General features: G+C 38.5%; 1 protein-coding gene across 3 annotated transcripts in view; it reads left to right on the forward strand.

Annotated features, from left to right (window-relative positions):
- Window positions 1-18,945, forward strand: part of LOC117789273 — a 59,615-nt gene extending 40,670 nt beyond the window's left edge. Inside the window, exons 5-15 of one of the 3 annotated variants that reach the window (XM_034628389.1) lie at window positions 10,815-10,835; window positions 10,940-11,850; window positions 11,932-12,284; window positions 13,803-14,002; window positions 14,066-14,243; window positions 14,647-14,700; window positions 14,825-15,425; window positions 15,909-16,803; window positions 16,909-17,045; window positions 17,553-17,824; window positions 17,884-18,945. In XM_034628389.1, the coding sequence (XP_034484280.1) occupies window positions 10,815-10,835; window positions 10,940-11,850; window positions 11,932-12,284; window positions 13,803-14,002; window positions 14,066-14,243; window positions 14,647-14,700; window positions 14,825-15,425; window positions 15,909-16,803; window positions 16,909-17,045; window positions 17,553-17,824; window positions 17,884-18,150 (3,889 nt within the window). In that variant the 3' untranslated portion in view covers window positions 18,151-18,945. The remainder of the gene's footprint in view (window positions 1-10,814; window positions 10,836-10,939; window positions 11,851-11,931; window positions 12,285-13,802; window positions 14,003-14,065; window positions 14,244-14,646; window positions 14,701-14,824; window positions 15,426-15,908; window positions 16,804-16,908; window positions 17,046-17,552; window positions 17,825-17,883) is intronic. The other 2 variants (XM_034628390.1, XM_034628392.1) reach the window with 2 other exon arrangements.
- The last annotated feature ends 1,917 nt before the right edge of the window (window positions 18,946-20,862 follow it).

Raw genomic sequence — 20,862 nt, forward strand, 5'->3', positions numbered from 1 at the left:
CAGGGTATTTGCAAAGTCGTTTGCCTACGAAGCTTGTGCTCAGCACGTATGGCAATATGTGTGTTGCATACTTTGTGGCTTGCGTCAATTAGTCAGCCATTTGAGGCAATTTTTCTTTTGTTTGTTAGGTCTATATTTATGTGCATGTTTCGTGTGAAGTGTCAAACAACTCAAATGTGCAAATTCACTCATGAATACGCTCCAAAATGAGAGAGAGAGAGGGAGAGGGATAGAGAATGAGTGAGTGAATTTGACTGTTGTCCTGTTGAGTATGTTTTACGCTCTCGCTCTCTGTGTGTGAACTCTTGACTCTCTCTCGCAACTCGTTGCCTCGTGGCTCGTTTCGCCTTTGCCGCCTCCTGTGAGTGCTTCCTGTGCAGTTTGTGGCATCAACGAGGAGCTGGCGTTGCCTCTGTCGTTGTTGCAACTCATAGATCCAATCACATGGCCGCCATTCGTTCGCCTGTCGCGTTGTCGTTGCGTTGCAAGCTCTTGAAAATTGTCCTGGCAATCGGCATTTCTCCTAGGCCAAGCGTCCCTTTAATTAACATTTTGTGCTTCAGCGGAAAATATTAAAAAAGAAAAATACGTACGTAAAAGCGTAAGAAAGTAACATTATTCGCTGTAGCGACGGAAACAAGTTTTAATTAAAATATTGCGTATACGCCGCGTGTGGTGACAGTATACAACTTGTAACTGTTTAAGTTTGTCCCAAAGCAAAGGAAAATTCATTGTGGTAGGTGCAAAATTTAACCATAATAATAATGAAAATGCTGTCGATAATGATAATGATAATGATGCTTTTGCGGTCTCATTGGCTGTCATGGTTTTTGGCCATGCCAATTGATGCTTCTTAATGGCCATGTTGCCGTTGGTGTTGCTGTAGCTTTTGTTGTCGATGCAGTTGTTTTTGTTGTTGTTGTTGTTGTTGTTGCTTGTGTGCTGATGTCACGATTGCTGCTGAGTCTGTCTCATGACTCTGACCACACATTAACTGCAGTTTGTGGGCCTCGTTAGCTTTAATTAGACGTCTATCGTGTCGATTCGAGTCGACTCGAATCGAGTCTCGTTAGTGGTCCAGTCAGTTCAGTTAAGTTGAGCCGGAGTCCAGTTAAGTCTATACGCTTTCTGTCAATGCCCAATTAAATGAGCTTCATTTGAGCCTAGTTCGGTTTTTGGTGTTAAGTGCTGGATTTCATGTCCTTTGGCTCTCGAGGTGTGCATCAAGGATAACACTAGGTAATTTAAGAGTGAATTTGAAAATGCAACATCGGACAGTTTTGTTAAAATGATAATATCTCATCCGTCTCTCGAACCATTTTAATGGCTTATATTTTTAATGTAATGTAATTCAATAAATACAGAGGAATGGAGAAAAAACAGATCTATTTTCCTTTAATTTCAAGTTAACAAATCAAAAAAAATTAATTTCTTAAAAAGAATCATATTTTTAAAATTAAATATTAATAAATTATATAGTTTTACAACTAATTATTTATCCTTAACAGTTGGTAAAAAATTTATAGATATATTTATTAGCATTATTAGTAAATCCGGTCTTACCTCTGAAAATTATCTATAAAAAAGCCCAGCTTAAAATAAATGTATAAAATGAAATGTCTGCCATAAACAAATTTTTAAAACACATTTTTAACTTCTGGTAGTCCCAATGTATTCAAAAAATTGTGTTTTCTTTAAAGTAACAAAAAAAAGGACACTTTTGTTTCCTAGTGTAATCAGTTTTGTTGATTTTAATGGATTGTAGTCTTTTTTCCTGCTTTTCCAACAGTTGCTTGCTTCTTTTTTGCATTAAACTAATAACTTTTTGATTGCATAAAATAATTTGCAATGGGAGGAAAAACTGTTTTCCTTCGTCTCTTTCTCTTAGCTTGTCAAAATTTGCAGCTGTCGCAGCTTGCGGCAAAAAACAGCGCTATGAATTTCCATTAGTTTATTTAAATTAAATGGCTGTTAAGTATAATTTTAGACAAGCTTGCCTCAAGCAGCAACAACAGCAACAACTTGCAACACAAGATTGAGGCGACAAGTGCTAATCGCTCATTTGGCATTCAATATGCCAACACTTAAGGCAGCTTCAACACCTTCTGCCCCAGCTTGGCACCATTTAGTGCCGCAGAGTTGCCTCTCTTGCCCCTTGGGGCAACTGTCAGTGCGAGAGAGATGAGGATAGGGACAGAGTCAAGTTGCTTTTAGCAATTGCTCTTTTTAAGCTGATTTGATTTCAATTGCTGCTGCGGTGGCAACTCATCATGTATTTCTATTTCTAGTTCTGTTTTAAGTGCCACAAACGTACAGATTTCGATTTGCTTCCACAAATATGAGGAAAATGCTAAATAAATAGAAAGTTGGGAGAATCGTATTAGTTAAGTCAACGCCTAAGTTGTGTGTGGCAAGCTTTTAGTATTAATCACACACTCTTGCAACTGCCCCCTTAAAATATAAACATGTGCATTAAAAATATTTAAAACATTTTCTGCTCAACTTCAAAATTGCGCAATTTTTTTTGTGGCCTAATTGAAAAAACTTCTCTCTTTGCCCCTGATTGCCACTTGCCACTTGCCACAAAACCGCCCGCTGTCACGAAAGTTGCCAGCACGCGTCACTCGCGTTGCATAAAATTGAAATTCATTTGAAAAGTAAAAAAATTACACATACGCCACGTTGCCGCTTGCTGTTGCAGCAATTTACGGCAACTGCTTAAAGCCCTCTGAGCTCTCAACTTGCAACTTGCAACTTGGAACTTGGAACTAGCCCGCAATTTACATAAATTGCTGAAGCAGGCAACCGTCGCTTGCCTTAGACCATGTGTTGATGATGTCCTTGGCCAAAAGTCAGCCAAAAATTGCCTCTAGCACTCGACTCATTTATCTTTTAGGCATATAGAAGGAGGAAAGTAGTGAGCGAGAGGGAGAGACGGGGAAAGTAAAACTTCGCTCCTTTTTTATGTTGGGCAATCTGCCAGGCTGTGTGGCGAAAAGGATGAGCTTTTCACTCTGTGCGTTTGTCCTTGACACGCGTCGTTTTGGCCAAATTGTTGCTGGCCTTCTTCTCCCATTTGCATTTGCATTGCATGCATTTTGTGGCAATTTGCTGCACAATTGTGGACACTGCAACAAATAACAACAACAACAACAACCACAATAACAACAACAACAACAATCGCTACAATCAGAAAAAAGTGCGGCAAGTGCACTAAGAAAAGTTTATATTTTTCTGAAGGCAACTTTGGAAATGGAGCGCACACACACTTTCACATTTGTTGGCACGAGTATTTATTTGAATGGTTCTCGAGATGCTCTACACTCAATGAGCGGGAATTGTGCGAGTTTTAATGGACTTTGTAACGTTATAAAGTGAAAAGTTTTCCATTTTGGTCACAGCTGTTGCAGTTATGGCTGAAAAATTAAACTGAAATGAATTTTACGCATGCATCTGTATTGCATTATCAAGGGAATTTTTTAATTAACTCATTCTATATAAGAATTGTTTTTAAAATGCTACAAAAAGGGGTGTAATTATCACTTAATTATTTAAGTAATTGTGGTCGCACTGCAAGTAATTATATGGTAATTATATAGCGTATGTCAATTGTTAAGTGCAGTCTTCTTTGGTTAATTTGGAAACCCATTAAATATTTACATTTTAGTGTAGTTTCCACTTCGTTTTCCAACTGTTTTTCCCCTATTTTCTTCATTTACTTCCTTGCAGTTGCACATTCGCTAATGTTCTTTTTCCAACTACGTTTTGTATTCTGTGTGGCCACTAAATGTTTGTTTTTGTGACTTTATCGCCATGCACACCTTTTCTTTTGTTGTTGCCACTGTTATCGGCCATGTTAAGCTTTGTGTTTACCAACTTTACGCGTAAGTTGCAGTCTTGAGCAAATACCCGAATTTATTTGCTTGCCATTGCGCGTAGATCTTTAATCTTTAGTTATGGGTCATGTGGGATAGAAAAAAACAAAGTAGAAGAAAGAATGAAAGTATAAGAAGAAGAAATTGAATGAAACTGAGAACTGAGTTTACATTCACGAGCTGCAAATGGAAACAGAGATGTAGATTTACTAATTGAAGTGCACGCTGGAAGGCAAAGATAAAAGATAAACAGGCTCCCCAACGGCAGTTTGCCGTTATGCCACATCCCTTTACCTTTTCTACCACTCTTCTTTGCTCTCTCTCCCCTTGGCTTTCACTGCTACTTCCTGTCTATTTGTGTGCAACAGAACTCTGCCTGCTGTGTGAGTTCTGAGCTGAGCGCACTTTGATTGCCTTCAACTTGACGGCAGCTGCTGCATGTGAAAGTGTTTCGAGTTGCCTCAACTTCCCCTCCCTCCTCACCTCTCTTTCTCTTCACTTTCCATTACTTATCTGCTTCCCTGCCCTGCCCTTTGCTTTACTTTTCTTAATTCAGCGCCCACTTGATGTGGCAAAGCACTTTGAAACTTTGCATTTTAGTTACAAGTTATGGAATTTTTATTTCTCTTGCTGTTTCTGTTGCACTTTTGAGTATTGTAAATGGGTGAAGCGTGAGTGGTTTGTGGAGGGGAAAGTAACTTAAACTTATGCCAAAAATTATATTTAACTGTATTTTGTGTATGCACAACACTTGGCTGCCACATAATGTTTATTAATATATGGTTGAGCGTAGATTTCTACACAGAAAAAAATCCTACGGAATTACAAGTTAAAAATAATAATTTATCAAATACGGGTTTTTCATTTCGCTTTCAGAACATATTTTCCGAGTACGTACTTAATTAATAAATCGTTTTTAAGAGATATTTTTTTCTGTGTATTAAAAGCAACTTGCAACTGTTGGTGTCCTGCTGCACGCATCACTTTGAATGCGGTAATTCACTCGGCAACTGGCAAATATTCAACAGAATTATGAGCCTACCCTCTGTAATCTCTCTCTGCCTGCCTCTTTTTCCCTCTTTCTCTCTGGTTTCATCTCCCTTTCTTAGTTAACTGTCAACAGTTATGCGTTGTTTATTGCCACAGTTTCTGTTTCAGCTGCTTCTTCTTCTTGTTCTTGTTCTGCTTTGCTGCCGATTGCCATTTTGCATTACGCTGGCATTTTCCCCCATTGCGATTGCGTTGCGACTACTTCAGCTTTTCCTAGTATTTTCCAGCTGCTGTTGACATTGTCGTTATTTGTCTCTTTTTTACTGCTCATATTCTCTGTGCAATCGAGCGCAATAAGTGACACACACACACACACACACACACTAGAAGATAAATCAGCAAACAATGCTTAGAAATGCGTTATACCCTATGTATTGATAACTCTTTGTCGCGTGAAGCTTTGTTTATATAGCGTAATTACTGTAGAATTCCTTTACAATTACTTGAGTAATTACAATTTGAAAAAAATCTAGCCAATTATATTTGCGCATTATTGCAGTACCCGCCTAATTACTTTGTCAATTATTTAAGTAATTATACTTATGCATTTCTAATTTAACTAACCTGGTAATTGCTGAAATAATTAAATTAAACGTTGCAAAATCACTGGAATGTTTGATACTGACTGAAGAACGTTTTAATTGCAGCTAAAATAAAAAAATATAATTGCAGTATTTTAGCGTAATTACTGCAGTAATTAAACTTACTTTAACATGCCTCTTTAATGCAGCTGTTCTACAGGGTATAACGAAACAGATGCTCAATTATAATTGTTGCCAAGTTGTCATTTTCAACACTGACAACTGCACTTCCTTTCCTTCTTTCCTTCTTTCCACTCCCCTCTTTCTCCTCTGCTCTCTATCACTTATCACATGCTCTGGCCTTTGTGATTTTCTTGTTGCATACTTTGGGGCGCCGTATGATTGTTGCTGCCAGCTCATGTTGCTCTTGTTTAAGCTGCTGTTGTTGTTGCCGTTGTTTGTGTTGTTGTAGGTGCGTACGTGTTTGCCATGATAAAATTGTATTTTCAATTTATTTCGTTGTCGTTGTCAACAGGCAGAAGAACGAACAATTTACGTAGTTGTCGCAACTGCAACTGAATGTGAAATTATGTACGAAAATTGCCAAAATGATTTAAGTGCAGCAACTACGAAATTAGCTCCAACTACGAATATACGTGAATGGTTTGGAATGTGAATACGAGTACACTCACTCGTATTCAGTTTTGTATTCGTTTTGCGCAGAGCGTCAGCAATTACCTTGACTTGCTTTTCAGTTTTTGGCCATCCTTTATTTTTATTTTTTTTCCACTCCAGTTGGGTAAACTCTTGGCCACAAAATGACTTTGAATAGTCCAGACAGCTCTTTTAATTTAACTGACAGCTATTAATAAAATAAAGCTGAGCCCCTTTCCCCTTTGACCTGCCATTGAATATACACAGTGAATACTCACGAATGACTAAACATAAATTATGTTATATTTATCACACAAGGGACACGAGTCTGTTTTCTCGATGACGTCATCACTGTGGCAGCAACAACCTTGTGAATTGCACTCAAACAACTAAAAACTCACTCAAGAGCGAAAGAGCGCGAGTAAGGGAGTGCGAGAGAGAGAGTAAGAGAGCGCGTTTCCAGCTGTTTTTTGGTTGCTCATTTTGTGGGGCAAGGCTTTTTCATTTTCATTGTGGTTGCCCGAATTGTTGTCGTTGTTGTGTTGTTTTGTTGTTGATTCTGCTTTTAGTTTCGTGTTGTTGTTTAAATTAATTAAAAGTGTATGACAAAACAATAAGCGTTGACCTTGTTTTTCCAACACAAACACACGCACACACACACACACACACACACACACGCACACACACTCATATCTATTTGCTTGTTTGTTTGCCTGTTTGACTTGATGGCGTGTCCATATGTTGAAAGGCGTCGTCTGCTTTTGCCTCTTGTGGTTTTTCCTAATGAGCATTGGTCGTTGTTGGCTCCCCTCCCCTCCCCTTGCTTGCCCCAATAAGTAGGCAACAAGAAACACGCTTTCAGGCGGATTTTTACTCCGAAAAACCGACAACAACAACAACTATAATAACAATGAAAAAGCAGCAGCTTTGTCGCTTTGTCTTTTTTTTTCGCGCGCTTTGTTTGCACAACAGCAACAACAAAAATGGTGTCCTCTGTTTACTGCGGGTTAACAGTTACAAACGAGCGAACTCTTTCTCTCTCTCTCGCTTCGCACTCTTTCATTTTCTCTCTCTGCCTCCATTCACATAATTGCATTTGTCTTTCACATTCATATTCGCATTCGCTTTCGCTGTTCTTGTAGTGTGTGTGTGTGTGCGTCAGAATATTTAAGGCATTTGTTTTTGCCTGCTTACGCTTATACCCTAAACTTTAGGGTACATAAGCTAGCTCAGATTGTTTGTATTTATCCATATTTATATTAAGTATTGTATTTATTTACTTTGCTCTAATCTATTTAAGATTGAAAAACAAAAAAATTGAAACGAAAGCTGAAAGAAATTATATAAGTTATCATTTATGAATTTACTTAATAATTAATGAATTGTTGATAATTAAAGTGAAGGCATATATAGTTATTGCAATGCATATTATGGACACAAAAGGTTTATAATTATTGTTATAATTGCTTGTATTATTTATTTTCTTAATTGAAACAAGACTCATTAACTTATTGAAATGAAAGAGTATTTTTTTGATCATTGCTTGTTTATGTAAATTTTTATTTGCATTGTAGTTTTTTTCCCTTTTTTTCTTTGTGGTTCGCTTTTCGTGACGAGTTACACATATTTAAATATCGTTAAAGTCGTTGCCCAAAGTGGATGTTGTTGTTGTTGTTGTTGTTGCTGCTCTGTTTGTTGTGGCTGTGGCAACTCGATTATTTCTCATAATTATTTTTTCCGTTTTTGCCAGCCAAAATGAAACTTTGTCACCGTCAGACGCGTCGTATGCGTAATATTTCATATGGTTATGCATGCGTCGCGTGTGCGCTTACCTCAGGGGAGGGGCGGAGGGGACGGGGTAGTTGAAAATGAGGTGCGGTGTAGTCTTAGCCTCAGGCAGGTGTGTGTTGTGTGTGTTGTGTGTGTGACACACATTCCAATGCAATTAAAAGCTGTCGTGCTATTTTTATTTTAATTAGAAAACTATCGTACTATGCTAATGTGGAGTTACTGCATTTCTTAATCTAGCTCAATCTACACCTCCTACTCCCCCTTGAATTCTCCCCCAGTTTAGGGAGTGACAGAAACTACAGTTAAACATAAGCCGATTAGAGTTTTCCTCCAACGACTTTTAACCTCTCGCATTCGCGTTTCTAAACTATTTTGCGCATTTCCAAACTTTTCCCCCAAAAATACAATTGTTATTGTCGCTTTTAGATTGTGTTCCCTCTGGAAATAAGAAATTTTGTGAAAAGTTGCATTGCAAGTACAATTACTTGTATATTGTATTTATAGAAAATAGCTAAGAATGGATTTCAAGACATAAAAACCATCTGAAAATGCTATTACAAATTAAAATTTATATAAGTTCAACTTTTGTAAAGACATTTTACTATGATTCCCGAAACTTAAGGTATTTGCCAGTCTAGTATATCCGCTTACATTGTTTTCACTTGTTTTTAAATTCCATTTTATTGACTGCTAAGCGGCTTTCAAAACTACAAAACTTTTCGAATTTCTGTGGTTTTACCAAATATTTTTCACATTTTAATTGTTTTTTGGAATTGCTTTTTCCTACACACACACATGTACACACACAGCACAACAACAACAGGTGCAAGAGAACAGAACTCGGAATCAGTTGCGTCCACAAAATGCTAATTAACGTTGGCCAATGGCAACTGACAGTGCAATTGTAGAATTGAAGTTGCCTGTAAAACTCATTTAAATGCAGGGCAAGCACAGGGTTGAAAAGAAGCAGAAATACGACTAAGAAATACCCTGTAAAAGCAATAAGAACAAAATAACAATCCTTGCACGTGCTGATCCACATTGAGTATAGAATTATTCATTTATTTACAATTTAAAAAATCGACAAGACAACAGTATAAAAATAAATAAAAGAATGTTGCTTCAATTGACAGTTTGACAGTTTGCCTGACTTTATAATACTCTATTTTATGTAATGTTTTGAGGAGCAGCAAATTTTCGAGCTGTCACATTGCAGTTCTCCGTGTTTTGTTTTCTACGACTGCTTTGCTCATTATCAACAACATAATCAAGCACTTACAAAAGGCAACATGTAGGTGTGTGTGTGTGTGTGTGTGTGAAGTGTAGGGTGTGTGTGTGTGTCTTAGCTGATTAGCAAGAAGAGTCGACGCTAGCAGCAGCGTTGCCAATTGTTGGCAGTAATTAACAAACACAGACAGAGGTGAGGAGCGAGTTGAACAGAGAGAGAGAAGAAAAGAGTTAAAATACACACACACACACACAGACATATATATAGACTCACAGGCTCGACTTGCTCACACGTGACGTCACGCACAAGTGAGAGTGACGAAACACTTAAGCGTTAAATGCACCCAACAACTAAAGTCTACATTGCTCCTTCTCCCTTCTCCTGCGCCACCCAACGTGCCACATCTCGTTGCCAGCTGCCACATCAGGTGTCATTGCGTGTGCAACTCGGCGTATGCGCCATAATTTAACTCACTCACAACGCACTGCCACAGCTATCCCTCCGCCCCCTTCATCACACCTTTCCGCCCCTTTCCCCCACCCCATCCCGCTCGGCGGTGCGACGTGCTCGTGTAAGCGTGCATGTTTAATTTGGCATTGCATACTTTGCGGCGCTTGCCAAATGGGAAATGCATTTTAATTTCTTATACCACATAGAGAAACAGAGAAAGAGAGGGGGAACGGGAATGCGTTTATTTTATTACATTTGCCATTTCATTTAATGCCAACTGCATGCGATAAAGTTCACAACTTGTTGGTGCAACTGCTTTCTGGGTGGTGGTTGCAAGTGGCAAAAGTGGTGCAAGTGGCGCATTTTAAAGTCATAAAGTGCATCTAATGGAGCCTGTGACAAAGCACTTAAGCTGCAATTCCAGATTTTTTAACATTATTGTTATTTATTATTCATTATCTATTTTTTATACAGTTGAACTTTGCTATAATAAATTCGATTGCGATTATTAAACACTTTATTTATTATCAGAGTCCTTAAAAGTTGTTATAAAATGTAGAATTCCTTACAATATTTCTTTTATCAGCATTAAAAAATAGCTCAAAAACTATGAACTGGATATTAATTCTTTATGTGGAGTAGAATTTTATTTATTATCAGTGTCCTTAAAAGTAGTTATAAAATGTAGAATTCTTTACTATATTTTTAATATCGGCATTAAAAACTAGCTCAAGAGCTTTGTACTTGATATTCATTCTTTATGTGGAGTAGAACTTTATGTATAGAAGTATTATATGGTTTCGTTTCGAATGGGCATCTAAAAGAAAAATACGAGAAATTATTAAAGAATAAAAGCAAAAAAAAAAAAAATAGGCAACTCAAACTTGGACTTTTCTACCCTCGCACATTTTAAGTAGAATTAATTTAAGTAATTGCTTTGTTGTAGTTTAAAGTAAGCAAATATATTTCAATTTAATTTTATATTAAATGCGTATACTTAATTAAAGTTGCTTTATATGTATTGAAATGCAGTTAATTATAATTGTACTTGATAAGTATGTATATTTAATTTGCATGTATATTTATTTAACTTTTGATTGTATTCTTTCTCTTTTTTTATTTTTATATGCCTTTAAATTGTATTGTATTGTATCGTAATTGCCTGTACACTGTCCTACAAAATGTAAACGTTTGCCATGTGTCTGTCTGTCGTTTTGTATGTGTTTGTGTTGTCTCGTGCTGTAGCATTTTGGAGAACAAAATCAGGTTCGTAGTGTGACCAACTTGCTCATGTTTATATGCTCAATATGTTGGACTGTTGGAATATATAATAATGCTAATATTTGACATTTGTTATCATCAATTGACAGGCAACAGTCGCTGCTGTCGGACGAGCAGGCCAAGGAGGTTGAGCAGATACTCAACGCATCGCCGAATGTGAGCGTGGCTGTTGCTGCCGTTGTTGCAACTGCAACATCGCCGACCAGCATCAAGAATCTCCAGGAGCAGGCAGCTGACATACAAATTGCAGCTGTCCCTGCGGTCATCGAGCAGGAGGAGGAGGAGGAACCAGAGAGGGAAGAGGAGCAAGAAGAGGAGCAACAGCTACGGCAACAGCTTGAGGAAGACTTTGACTCGGATGACGTTGAAGCTGTAGACATTGTGGGCATTGGACATGCACCACCCGCAACTGCAACCTCGTTGAATGCCACCTTTGTCAAGGCAGATAGCACAGAGACGGAGACAACAACCACCACAACAACAACAACAACACCATCGACTGCAACAGCAACAACACGACACGATGATGATGAACCCGAGTGGTTACGTGATGTACTCGAGGCACCAAAGCGTAGTCTAGAGAACCTGCTAATAAACAACAATCGAGCTGAACTTGAGAATGGTTACGAGTCCTTGGAGGGTGGAGCTGCAGTTAAACATTTCCATTCCCAATCGAATTCCGATTTGAATCAAACCTATGTGACTGGAGGGGAATCGTTGCATGAATCAATTGTCTCGGTGGAATCGATACAATCGGATGCAACATTCAATCAGACGACGACCATCGATGACAGCATCATCTCGAGCAAACACAATTCGACATATTCTCTAGCGGACGTTGAGCAGGCGACAAGTTCAACGGTGTTAAGCACTGGAATTACTGAGCTAGACGATAATCAGTATTATATACCGGAATATCCGCCCGTACGCAGCAAGGAAGTACTCGTTGAGGCCGGTGTCCATTACTTTGAGGATGGCAATTTTTGGATGGAAGTGCCAGGTAGGTGGACGAGGTGGAGGTGGCTGCCACCATTATTATTAAGTCGTTGCTCTAAGCTCGCCCATTTCAAAATTCTAAAAGGTCTGCTAGACTTTGATGACGACGACTGCTCCTATCCGCCCATCACCGTACGGAAGAATCCAAAGGTACGCTTCAGCTCTGGCCCCATCCACGTCTATTCCACATTCTCAGTGACCGATTACGATCGCCGCAATGAAGATGTCGATCCGGTTGCCGCTTCGGCGGAATATGAACTGGAGAAGCGGGTCGAGAAGATGCATGTCTTTCCCGTTGAACTAATGAAAGGTCCTGAGGGTTTAGGTCTCAGCATTATTGGCATGGGCGTTGGCGCCGATGCGGGTCTAGAGAAATTGGGTATATTCGTCAAGACGATCACGGACAACGGCGCCGCAGCGCGTGACGGACGCATTCAAGTGAGTATAATTGATCAAATTGTGTATAATAAATCTGTAAGACCAGGGAATCAAACGGAAACAAATACGGGTCCCAAAACTGCTATTTCGGTAAAACATTTAACAATTTTAAGTGTTGTTCTATACTAAACAATATATAAGGAATCTATAAAAAGTGAAAACTTAAGGTTTAAAATTTCTAAAGAGAAGCGCTTACCGTCAAATTCGAACCATGGCTATGATGGTCGAAAATAATAAATTTTTCTAAATAAACAAAATTTAAATGCAGAATGATTTTAGAGGTCAAACCATGATCAAAGTGACATTCCGCTTGAAAATCGGTTCAGTTTTGACAAAGGTATGGTAGTGTGAAGTTGGTCAGATTTTAGATGTAGCAACTTTACAAGTCAAAATTTTTGTTCAATTTTACATGATTTTTTACAGAAAAATGAAAGGTCTCAGAATCAAATTAAAAGTGTTGTTTTATACTAATTATGATATAAGGAGTTGATTTAAAGTGAAAACTTGAGATTTAAAATTTTCAATTTTCAAAATTTCAAAGGGGGGACCCTTGGCATCGAAATCGAATCTTGGTCGAAAATAATTAAATTTTCTAATTAAACAAAATTTGAATGCAGGATGAATTAAGAGGCCAAACCATTACCAAAATGACATTCCGCTTGATAATCGGCTCAGTTTTAACAAAGTTATGGAAGTTTGAAGTTGGTCAGACTTTGGATCTAGCAACTTTACAAGTCAATTTTTTTTTAAATTTTGACATGATTTTTTACAGAAAAATGAAAGGCTTCAGAATCAAATTTAAAGTGTTCTTTTATGCTAATTATGATATAAGGAGTTGATTAAAAGTGAAAACTTGAGATTTAAAATTTTCAATTTTCAAAATTTCAAAGGGGGGACCCTTGGCATCGAAATCGAATCTTGGTCGAAAATAATAAAATTTTCTAAATCAACAAAATTTGAATGCAGAATGATTTTAGAGGTCAAACCATGATCAAAGTGACATTCCGCTTGAAAATCGGTTCAGTTATGGTAGTGTGAAGTTGGTCAGAGTTTGGATCTAGCAACTTTACAAGTCAATTTTTTTTTTAATTTTGACATGATTTTTTACAGAAAAATGAAAGGCTTCAGAATCAAATTTAAAGTGTTCTTTTATACTAATTATGATATAAGGAGTTGATTAAAAGTGAAAACTTGAGATTTAAAATTTTCAATTTTCAAAATTTCAAAGGGGGGACCCTTGGCATCGAAATCGAATCTTGGTCGAAAATAATTAAATTTTCTAAATGAACAAAATTTGGATACAGAATGAATTAAGAGGCCAAACCATTATCAAAATTACATTCCGCTTGAAAATCGGTCCAGTTTTGACAAAGTTATGGTAGTTTGAAGTTGTTCGAACCTTTGATTACTATTATTGATAAGCTGCAGAAAATAAAAAAAACTTTCGCTATTGGTTCCGCCATTAGTCCCTGGTATACGCAAAAAGTTATCTATAAATCTTTCACATTCCCTTTGCAGGTTAACGATCAGATAATTGAGGTGGACGGCAAGAGTTTAGTGGGTGTTACACAAGCCTATGCAGCTTCAGTGCTGCGCAATACTTCCGGTCTAGTCAAATTCCAAATCGGACGCGAACGTGATCCGGAAAACTCAGAGGTAGCACAGCTCATAAGACTGAGTTTGCAGGCGGATCGCGAAAAAGAAGAGCGTATTAAGCGGTAAGTGGACTGTATGGGTAATTTAATAATCGTTTTGCTTAATCCTTCATCTTGCATTCACAGTCAACAAGAGGAGTATCTGCGTCGCACGCTCGATTACTCCGAGGACTCTACACAGCCCGTATCCGCCAATTCAAGTGTGTGCGAGGGACCCTCGAGTCCTGTACAGGTCGAACATCCCATGGAGGTCGAGGCCACACACTCCCAGGAGGTTGAGTCGCTCAAGCGACTTCTCCAGGAGGTATGTGCCCCCAATGAATGGGATTTATCCAGGGATTTAATCTATTTGCAGCTGTGCTAAAATCGTATTCTCTTTCTCTCCTTTTGCTGAATTTCAAAATTTGTTGAAACCAACGCGGATATTGAAACGCAGCATAAAGCGGTAATTGGTCCTTAAAAGATACAAAAAAAAATGAATGAAAAATTATTTATAAACAATTGAATTAAAGTCTTGATAAAGACATTTAAATTAATATGTAGAGCACATTTCGCCAAGTTTTTATTCTCAGTTTACTTACAATTTTGATTTGTTTTTCCAACACGATCTGACTGCACTTGCATTAGGGGTATTCACTATTTAATTTATTTATTATTTATACATTCATTTATGATTTATTATTGGTTTTTTCCTGTGCCTCCCACAGAGCGAAATGGGTTGCCTGGTAAAGGATGAAATTATACAAAATCTAAAACGAAAGGTTTGTTTCTCGTAATTTTTGATTTATTTACTTTTATTTATGCCATCTCATATCATCTCAGCACATAGTTCTTCCATTTGTTCAAAACCATAATTAATGTGTATATTTTTTTGCCACTTCGCAGCTGGTGAAGCTCGAGACGACGGGCAATGAAAATGAGCTGCTCAGCGAGCGTCTCCGGCAGAGCGAACGGGAGCTGGGCAACATAAAGAAGGAGGCGGCAAATCTGCAGAATATGTTGCAACAATCGCAGGCACAGTACATGGCGCTGGACAAGAAGTACAACAAGGCCAAGAGGCTGGTGCGTGAATACCAGCAGCGGGAGCAGGACATGTGCCATCGTGAGGAGTTCTATACGCAGCTGTTGCAGGAGAAGGACACCGAGTACAATGCGCTGGTGAAGAAGCTCAAGGATCGTGTCATCCATCTGGAGCATGAGCTGCAGGAGACGCAACGCAAAGCCGGTTTTCCCGTGGGATTGCCCTACGACAGTGCCACACTGAAGTTGACACCACAAATGATGCGCAAGACGCCGCCAAAGCCGCTATTCCACAAACTGGAAACGGAACTTTCCGATACGGAAATCTCAGATCTCTCACCCGATGGCGATGGCGTCAAAACCGCCACCGTGGAGCGCAAGGTTCCCGTCAAGGATGAACTGGATGCGGCGGTGCCACAGCACGAGCTGCTCGACAATTCTGTGAACAAGACCAAGATCGAGCTGGGTGAGTAAACTCGAAAACTCGAAAAATGTAAAATCTTCAGCTTTTCACGCACATCATCAAAATATTGAATTTATTTTTTTGTAACGATTTGTTATTGAGATTTCTTTTTAAATTTGTGGTATTGATGCGCTTTGTGATTGTGCTAAATGTATTTTTTTTGTATCATTCTTCCTCTTTTCTTTTCATTCTATTTCGCTGTGTGCGCTTTGTTGCTGCCGTTCGTTCGTTCGTTCGTTCGCTTTGATTTTCTGTCTCTGTGTCTTTGTTCATCTTCTGTCTGCGTGTTCGTGTACATAAATGTTCGTTGGTTCGTTTGTTTGTTTGATTTGTGATTGCCACGCACTTCACACACACACACACGCATATATTACGCCCACTTTACACACACACAATCCACACACACAACGCACAACCCACACTTTCAATGCAAAATCGAAATCAATTATGCAAACGAATTCGCAACGAATTGAATCTAAACCAAAGCCTCCCGTGGTGGTCTAGCCAATCGCCAGCTGCCCTCGACGGCGACTGCGACAGTGTCCGGGAACGGGAATGGGAATGGCAATGGGACCGGGAATGGCAATGGCAATCTCAATGGCAGCAGCGAACTTCTCTCCAATGGGAATCTGAATCTGAGTAAGCGCAGCAGAAGCAACAGTCGCAGCTCCGATTGCACCCTGGATGACAGTGATGATGAGGAGGTGGAACTGGAACAATCACCACTGAATCCCATGTCTGGCGGAGGTGGACACGACAGCATCAGTCTGTCCAATGGCAACTCGCATCTGCTGGCGAATGTCAACAATCTGTTGCAACATCATCCGCCTGCCTCGAATGCCATCATTGGCAGCGGCATTCTGCCACCCTCGAATGGACATCTTGGAACCACAACTGCCATACTGCTCAACTCGACGTCTTCGGCCTCGTCCAGCTCATCGAATCAGTCGACGGCACGTGAGGCACAGATCAATCAGCTCTATGCTCAGGTTCACAAGGATCCCAGCAAGCAGCAGCAACAACAGCAGCAACAACAACAGCAGCAACAACAACAACAGCTGCCACTGCCACTGCAGTCGACGTCATCCAGTTTGTTCAAGAGTTCGTTGGGTTCGCCGGCGGATAATGGCGCGGGATTGAATGATTTCCATCGGGGCAGCATGACAACCTTTGGCACAGGTCCCGCCAGCAGCAGTGCCAGCAATCGTGATCTCAACAGCTCGTATGACTCCATATTGGGCTCCAACGATAAGCTATCCGAGAATGAGCAGGCCGAGAATTGGATGTATCCAAGTCGACGTCGAGTCGCCCCCAATGGCAGCAAGTTGCCTGGTTCCAGTTTCACAGAGCAGCTCAATCAGGCGCTGTCCGATCGGGAGAGGTGGGTCTAACACACAAGCACACTGTTATACAAAAAAAAAAAAAAAACTGTTATACGGAACTGTTATACAAAAAAAAAACTGTTATACGTTTGCACATTTTGCAGGCGTCTCGGCGACGGTTCCTCGCGCCACTCGAGCGACGATTACACGGAGATCAACAAGAGCCAAAGCGTCGCTGCAATCAACTGCAAGACGCTGATCAACGAGATCCGCCAGGCGGTCAATGAAGCACAGCCAAAAGGTGAACTATTCCAAAAAAGAAAACCAAAAGAAACTGATCTTGATAAGCAATTCCTGCTGCCGGTTCCAAAAACAAGTCGTAGATGCTCCAGATAGCAGACTAACCTGATATTATTTTCCTCCCTCCGTAGATACATATCTATCATTTCATGTGTACATAAAGACATCAATTGTTCTACATACTGTTATACTAACCAAAAATACGAAACAAAACCAATCTGTTATAATTAACTGTTATACTGTTATATTGAACGTTAATGCGTGTAACATTCTATGATATCCAGAGCGTTCATTCAAAAATAACTGTTATACTTACTGTTATAACCATTCATTTAACTCATCTCTCTCTCTTTTCTCCATCTCTTTCTCAACGTTCATATGGTGCATAAGATTTAACATTCAAATGAATACTAACTCAATATTCTGCTCTTTCTTTCAATTTTTCTCACTCTCTCTCTCTCTCTTGCTACTGCCACTAACATTAAATACCCTGTAAATCGACTAAAAGTTAAACAAGTTGTTCCACAATCGCTCTCCCCGCCCGGCACAGTGCCCTGGCAACAGCAGCATCATCAGCAACAACAACAGCTGTCGCAATCGGCACATGCCACCGGCCCCCCCTCGCCCACCAGCATGTCCTCGGGCTGCTCATCACCCGGATATTCGCCCAGTCGAACCCTGGATCTGTCCGGTTCCAGCTCAAGTTTCTCGGATCGCAAAGCGGCCGCTGCCTGCTACAACTACAAAGGTGGCCCCGTTCACGAATGGACCAAAGAGCAGGTAAAATACCCATCAGAAATTAAACATTAGCAGAGGATTTCATACTTTATACTCTTCAGGTGGGACACTGGCTGATGGGCATCGAATTGGAGCGTTATATTCCCGTCTTCAAGGAGCACAATGTGGAGGGCGGTGCATTGTTAACACTCGACTCGAAGGACTTCAAAACTCTGGGCGTTTGTGGCGATGACAAACATCGGTTGAAGAAACGCTTGAAGGACCTCAAGGCGAGCATCGAAAAGGAGCGCAAGGACATGGAGCGAGAGCGCCGTGAACGTGAGAAGGCCATACGCAAGGCCGAGAAAAAGGCGGCCAAAAAGAAATAGTAGTTGAATTCTAGTTCTTAAGCAACAAAGTAGCCAAAAAGCAAAACCATATACAATGCATATAACAAAAACAAAAAATAGCACTCCTAAGTAGTTCTATGCAAGCCACAACATACATAAATATATAAATAAATATATATATATATACACGATTATATAACAGTTGTCTAACAGTTATATATAGTAATAATAACTCTAGCATAACAGAAATCATAATTTATTTGTACAACACACACATCTATTATTATACGTACTACATTTTAACTTATTGAAATTAATGGAAACTAGACTTAATTATGAATTATTCTAATAAATATAAAAGATGAAGAAGGAGGCAAAGAGGAGGAGAAAATAGCAGGAGAAGGATTAAAAGCTGGTCAAAATAGCGATAGTTAGACAGCAGTGGTTGCAGTTACCAGAAATCTGACTAAAATCCCAACAAAACCCAACACAACATTTAAAATCTACACACAGCAACACTTAAGCAGATCTACACACACCACACACACACACCTGCACACACTGAAACAAGAAGCTAAAACTAAACAAGAGAACGCGTTGGACTGACTGATTTTTATGATTAATTTATAGAAGAAGAAAAAAAAGTAAAGAGAGTAATACTTTATGAAATGAAAACGAAATGGAAAACTTTAAACCAAAACCCAAAAAGAAACACATGAATTGAATCAAAGAGAATGAAAAAATGAAAATGTATGAATAGCACACTTAAGGAATTCGCTGAACAGACTTGAAGCATGCCACAAAAAGCAGCTTCAAATAAACATAAATATATAAAACCAATCTATAAAATTAATTATAATTATAACAATAAATCTAATATATTGGTAATATCATTTAAGTTAATCGCAAGAGCGCATTTGTCAATGTGACTCTTTCTTAATTTCGAAATTGATTTGATTGTGCAATTTAAAGATTAGCGCATATTACGATAATCCGATATGACTATGTATGTATTCAATCTAGCCTCTATAGATATACTCTGTATGTAACTGTATTTGCCAAGATATTGTATGCAACTAGCCTCAATATTTGCTAAAGTATTCATATTTGCTATACACACAAACATAAATTATTATATATCGCATATATGCAATGCCTGCAAAGTCATTTAAGTACTTAAGTAACCAGCTGAAATCGATTGGGAGATCGTTGGGATCGGTTAACTTATCGATATGTTTGTATGTGAGTGCGTATGTGTTTTCCATGTGTGACTGTTTTATCTATTTGATTTAGTTAATATTTCTTTTGTAAAAATAATATTTAGTTATTATATGTATCGATTTAGTGATTGTATTGCGTTTATCGTAGTTATATGATGTTTAGTCTTTTACTCCCTTTATTTTGTTTAATCTTTTATGTTGCAATAAAACTTTATATTTTTATCACTTGAAAACCCGTTTACTCCTAGATGTACCTATGCCACAAAAGCCAAATGGACTTTGATTAATCAATTAAAGAAAGAAAAACCAAAATTTAGCAACTAGACCTTTGTTTGATTAAAAAAAAACAATTAGCATATAATACTTAACAAAAAATACATATATACGATTACTCTCTCTATAATTCTCTTTCTATCTATCTCAGTATTTCTCTTACTCAAACTGTCGTCTCTATTTGACTTTTAAGACCCCGATCGCGGCCCACAGTGGGTGCAACACGTGCCCCAAAGCTTGCCAGCGATCGGCAGCGCATATTCACCGCATGTGCATTAGTCACTCGTCTCGTCGCAAGTCCTTAAAATAGCTTTTGAAAAGCTCGCCTCTAAACAGTGCCACAACAACCGTTAAAACTTACGATAAAAATACCAATAAATACAAAAAATGCCAAAATGTTCATGTTCTTACAAGTCGAATATCAGATTGAAAGATTAGCTATTACTTTATATTATTTTCACAATTCCATAACGTAATTTCTCTAAATATCATACTCAAGTTTTACTTGAACTTTTCCAATTTCTTTAAACTCGTTCATATAAAGGCATCTTTTGGTTGGATATTCGACTTTTGCGAACATTACATAAGTAATTTAATCGATACGAAACGAATAAAGCAAAAATGAGTGCGTTTCAGAAAAAGCCCCACGTGTTGCCTCTCGCTTCCCTATCAGAAACTTCCGGTTATTTGGGAACGTTTTGGTAACAAAGGGGTTAATATGAAACGCCGCATAATTAACTTGAATATTGTTATTTTGGAACAAATGTTTTTAAGTTACACTTTATTTTTGGGTAATTGTTTGTACGCGTTTTTTACACCACATTTAAACAAAAACAAAACAAAGAAATTAAGCAAAAAAAAAAAAGAAACCAGTTTAAAGTTCGTAAAATTTAAATCAAATTAAATCATAAAATGTATTTTTGGGCTGTTTGACTTGAAATTCTTAAAGAGTAGAGTCGCCCGGCCTTATTAAACAAAACGAAAATGTTAAAAACACATTCGTGCCTTTTTCCATTGTGAAAAACCGTCCCACAACCACAAAAAAAAAAAAAACAATCGAAATGATTACGATAATATGAGAGAGGGTGTCTCCACTGGGAACTGACCACGTACTTGGTTTCCCAACACTCGATCTCTGTGCCCGAATATGAAATACTTACGAATACGTTGAACCATTTTAATATCCCGCAAATGCCTTAAACAAGAAAATTATATTACCCATTAGATGATTAACTTTTTAACTATTATTTGGCTTGTA

Source organism: Drosophila innubila, assembly GCF_004354385.1.
Source record: "Drosophila innubila isolate TH190305 chromosome 3L unlocalized genomic scaffold, UK_Dinn_1.0 0_D_3L, whole genome shotgun sequence".
Taxonomy (NCBI): Eukaryota; Metazoa; Arthropoda; class Insecta; order Diptera; family Drosophilidae; genus Drosophila; species Drosophila innubila.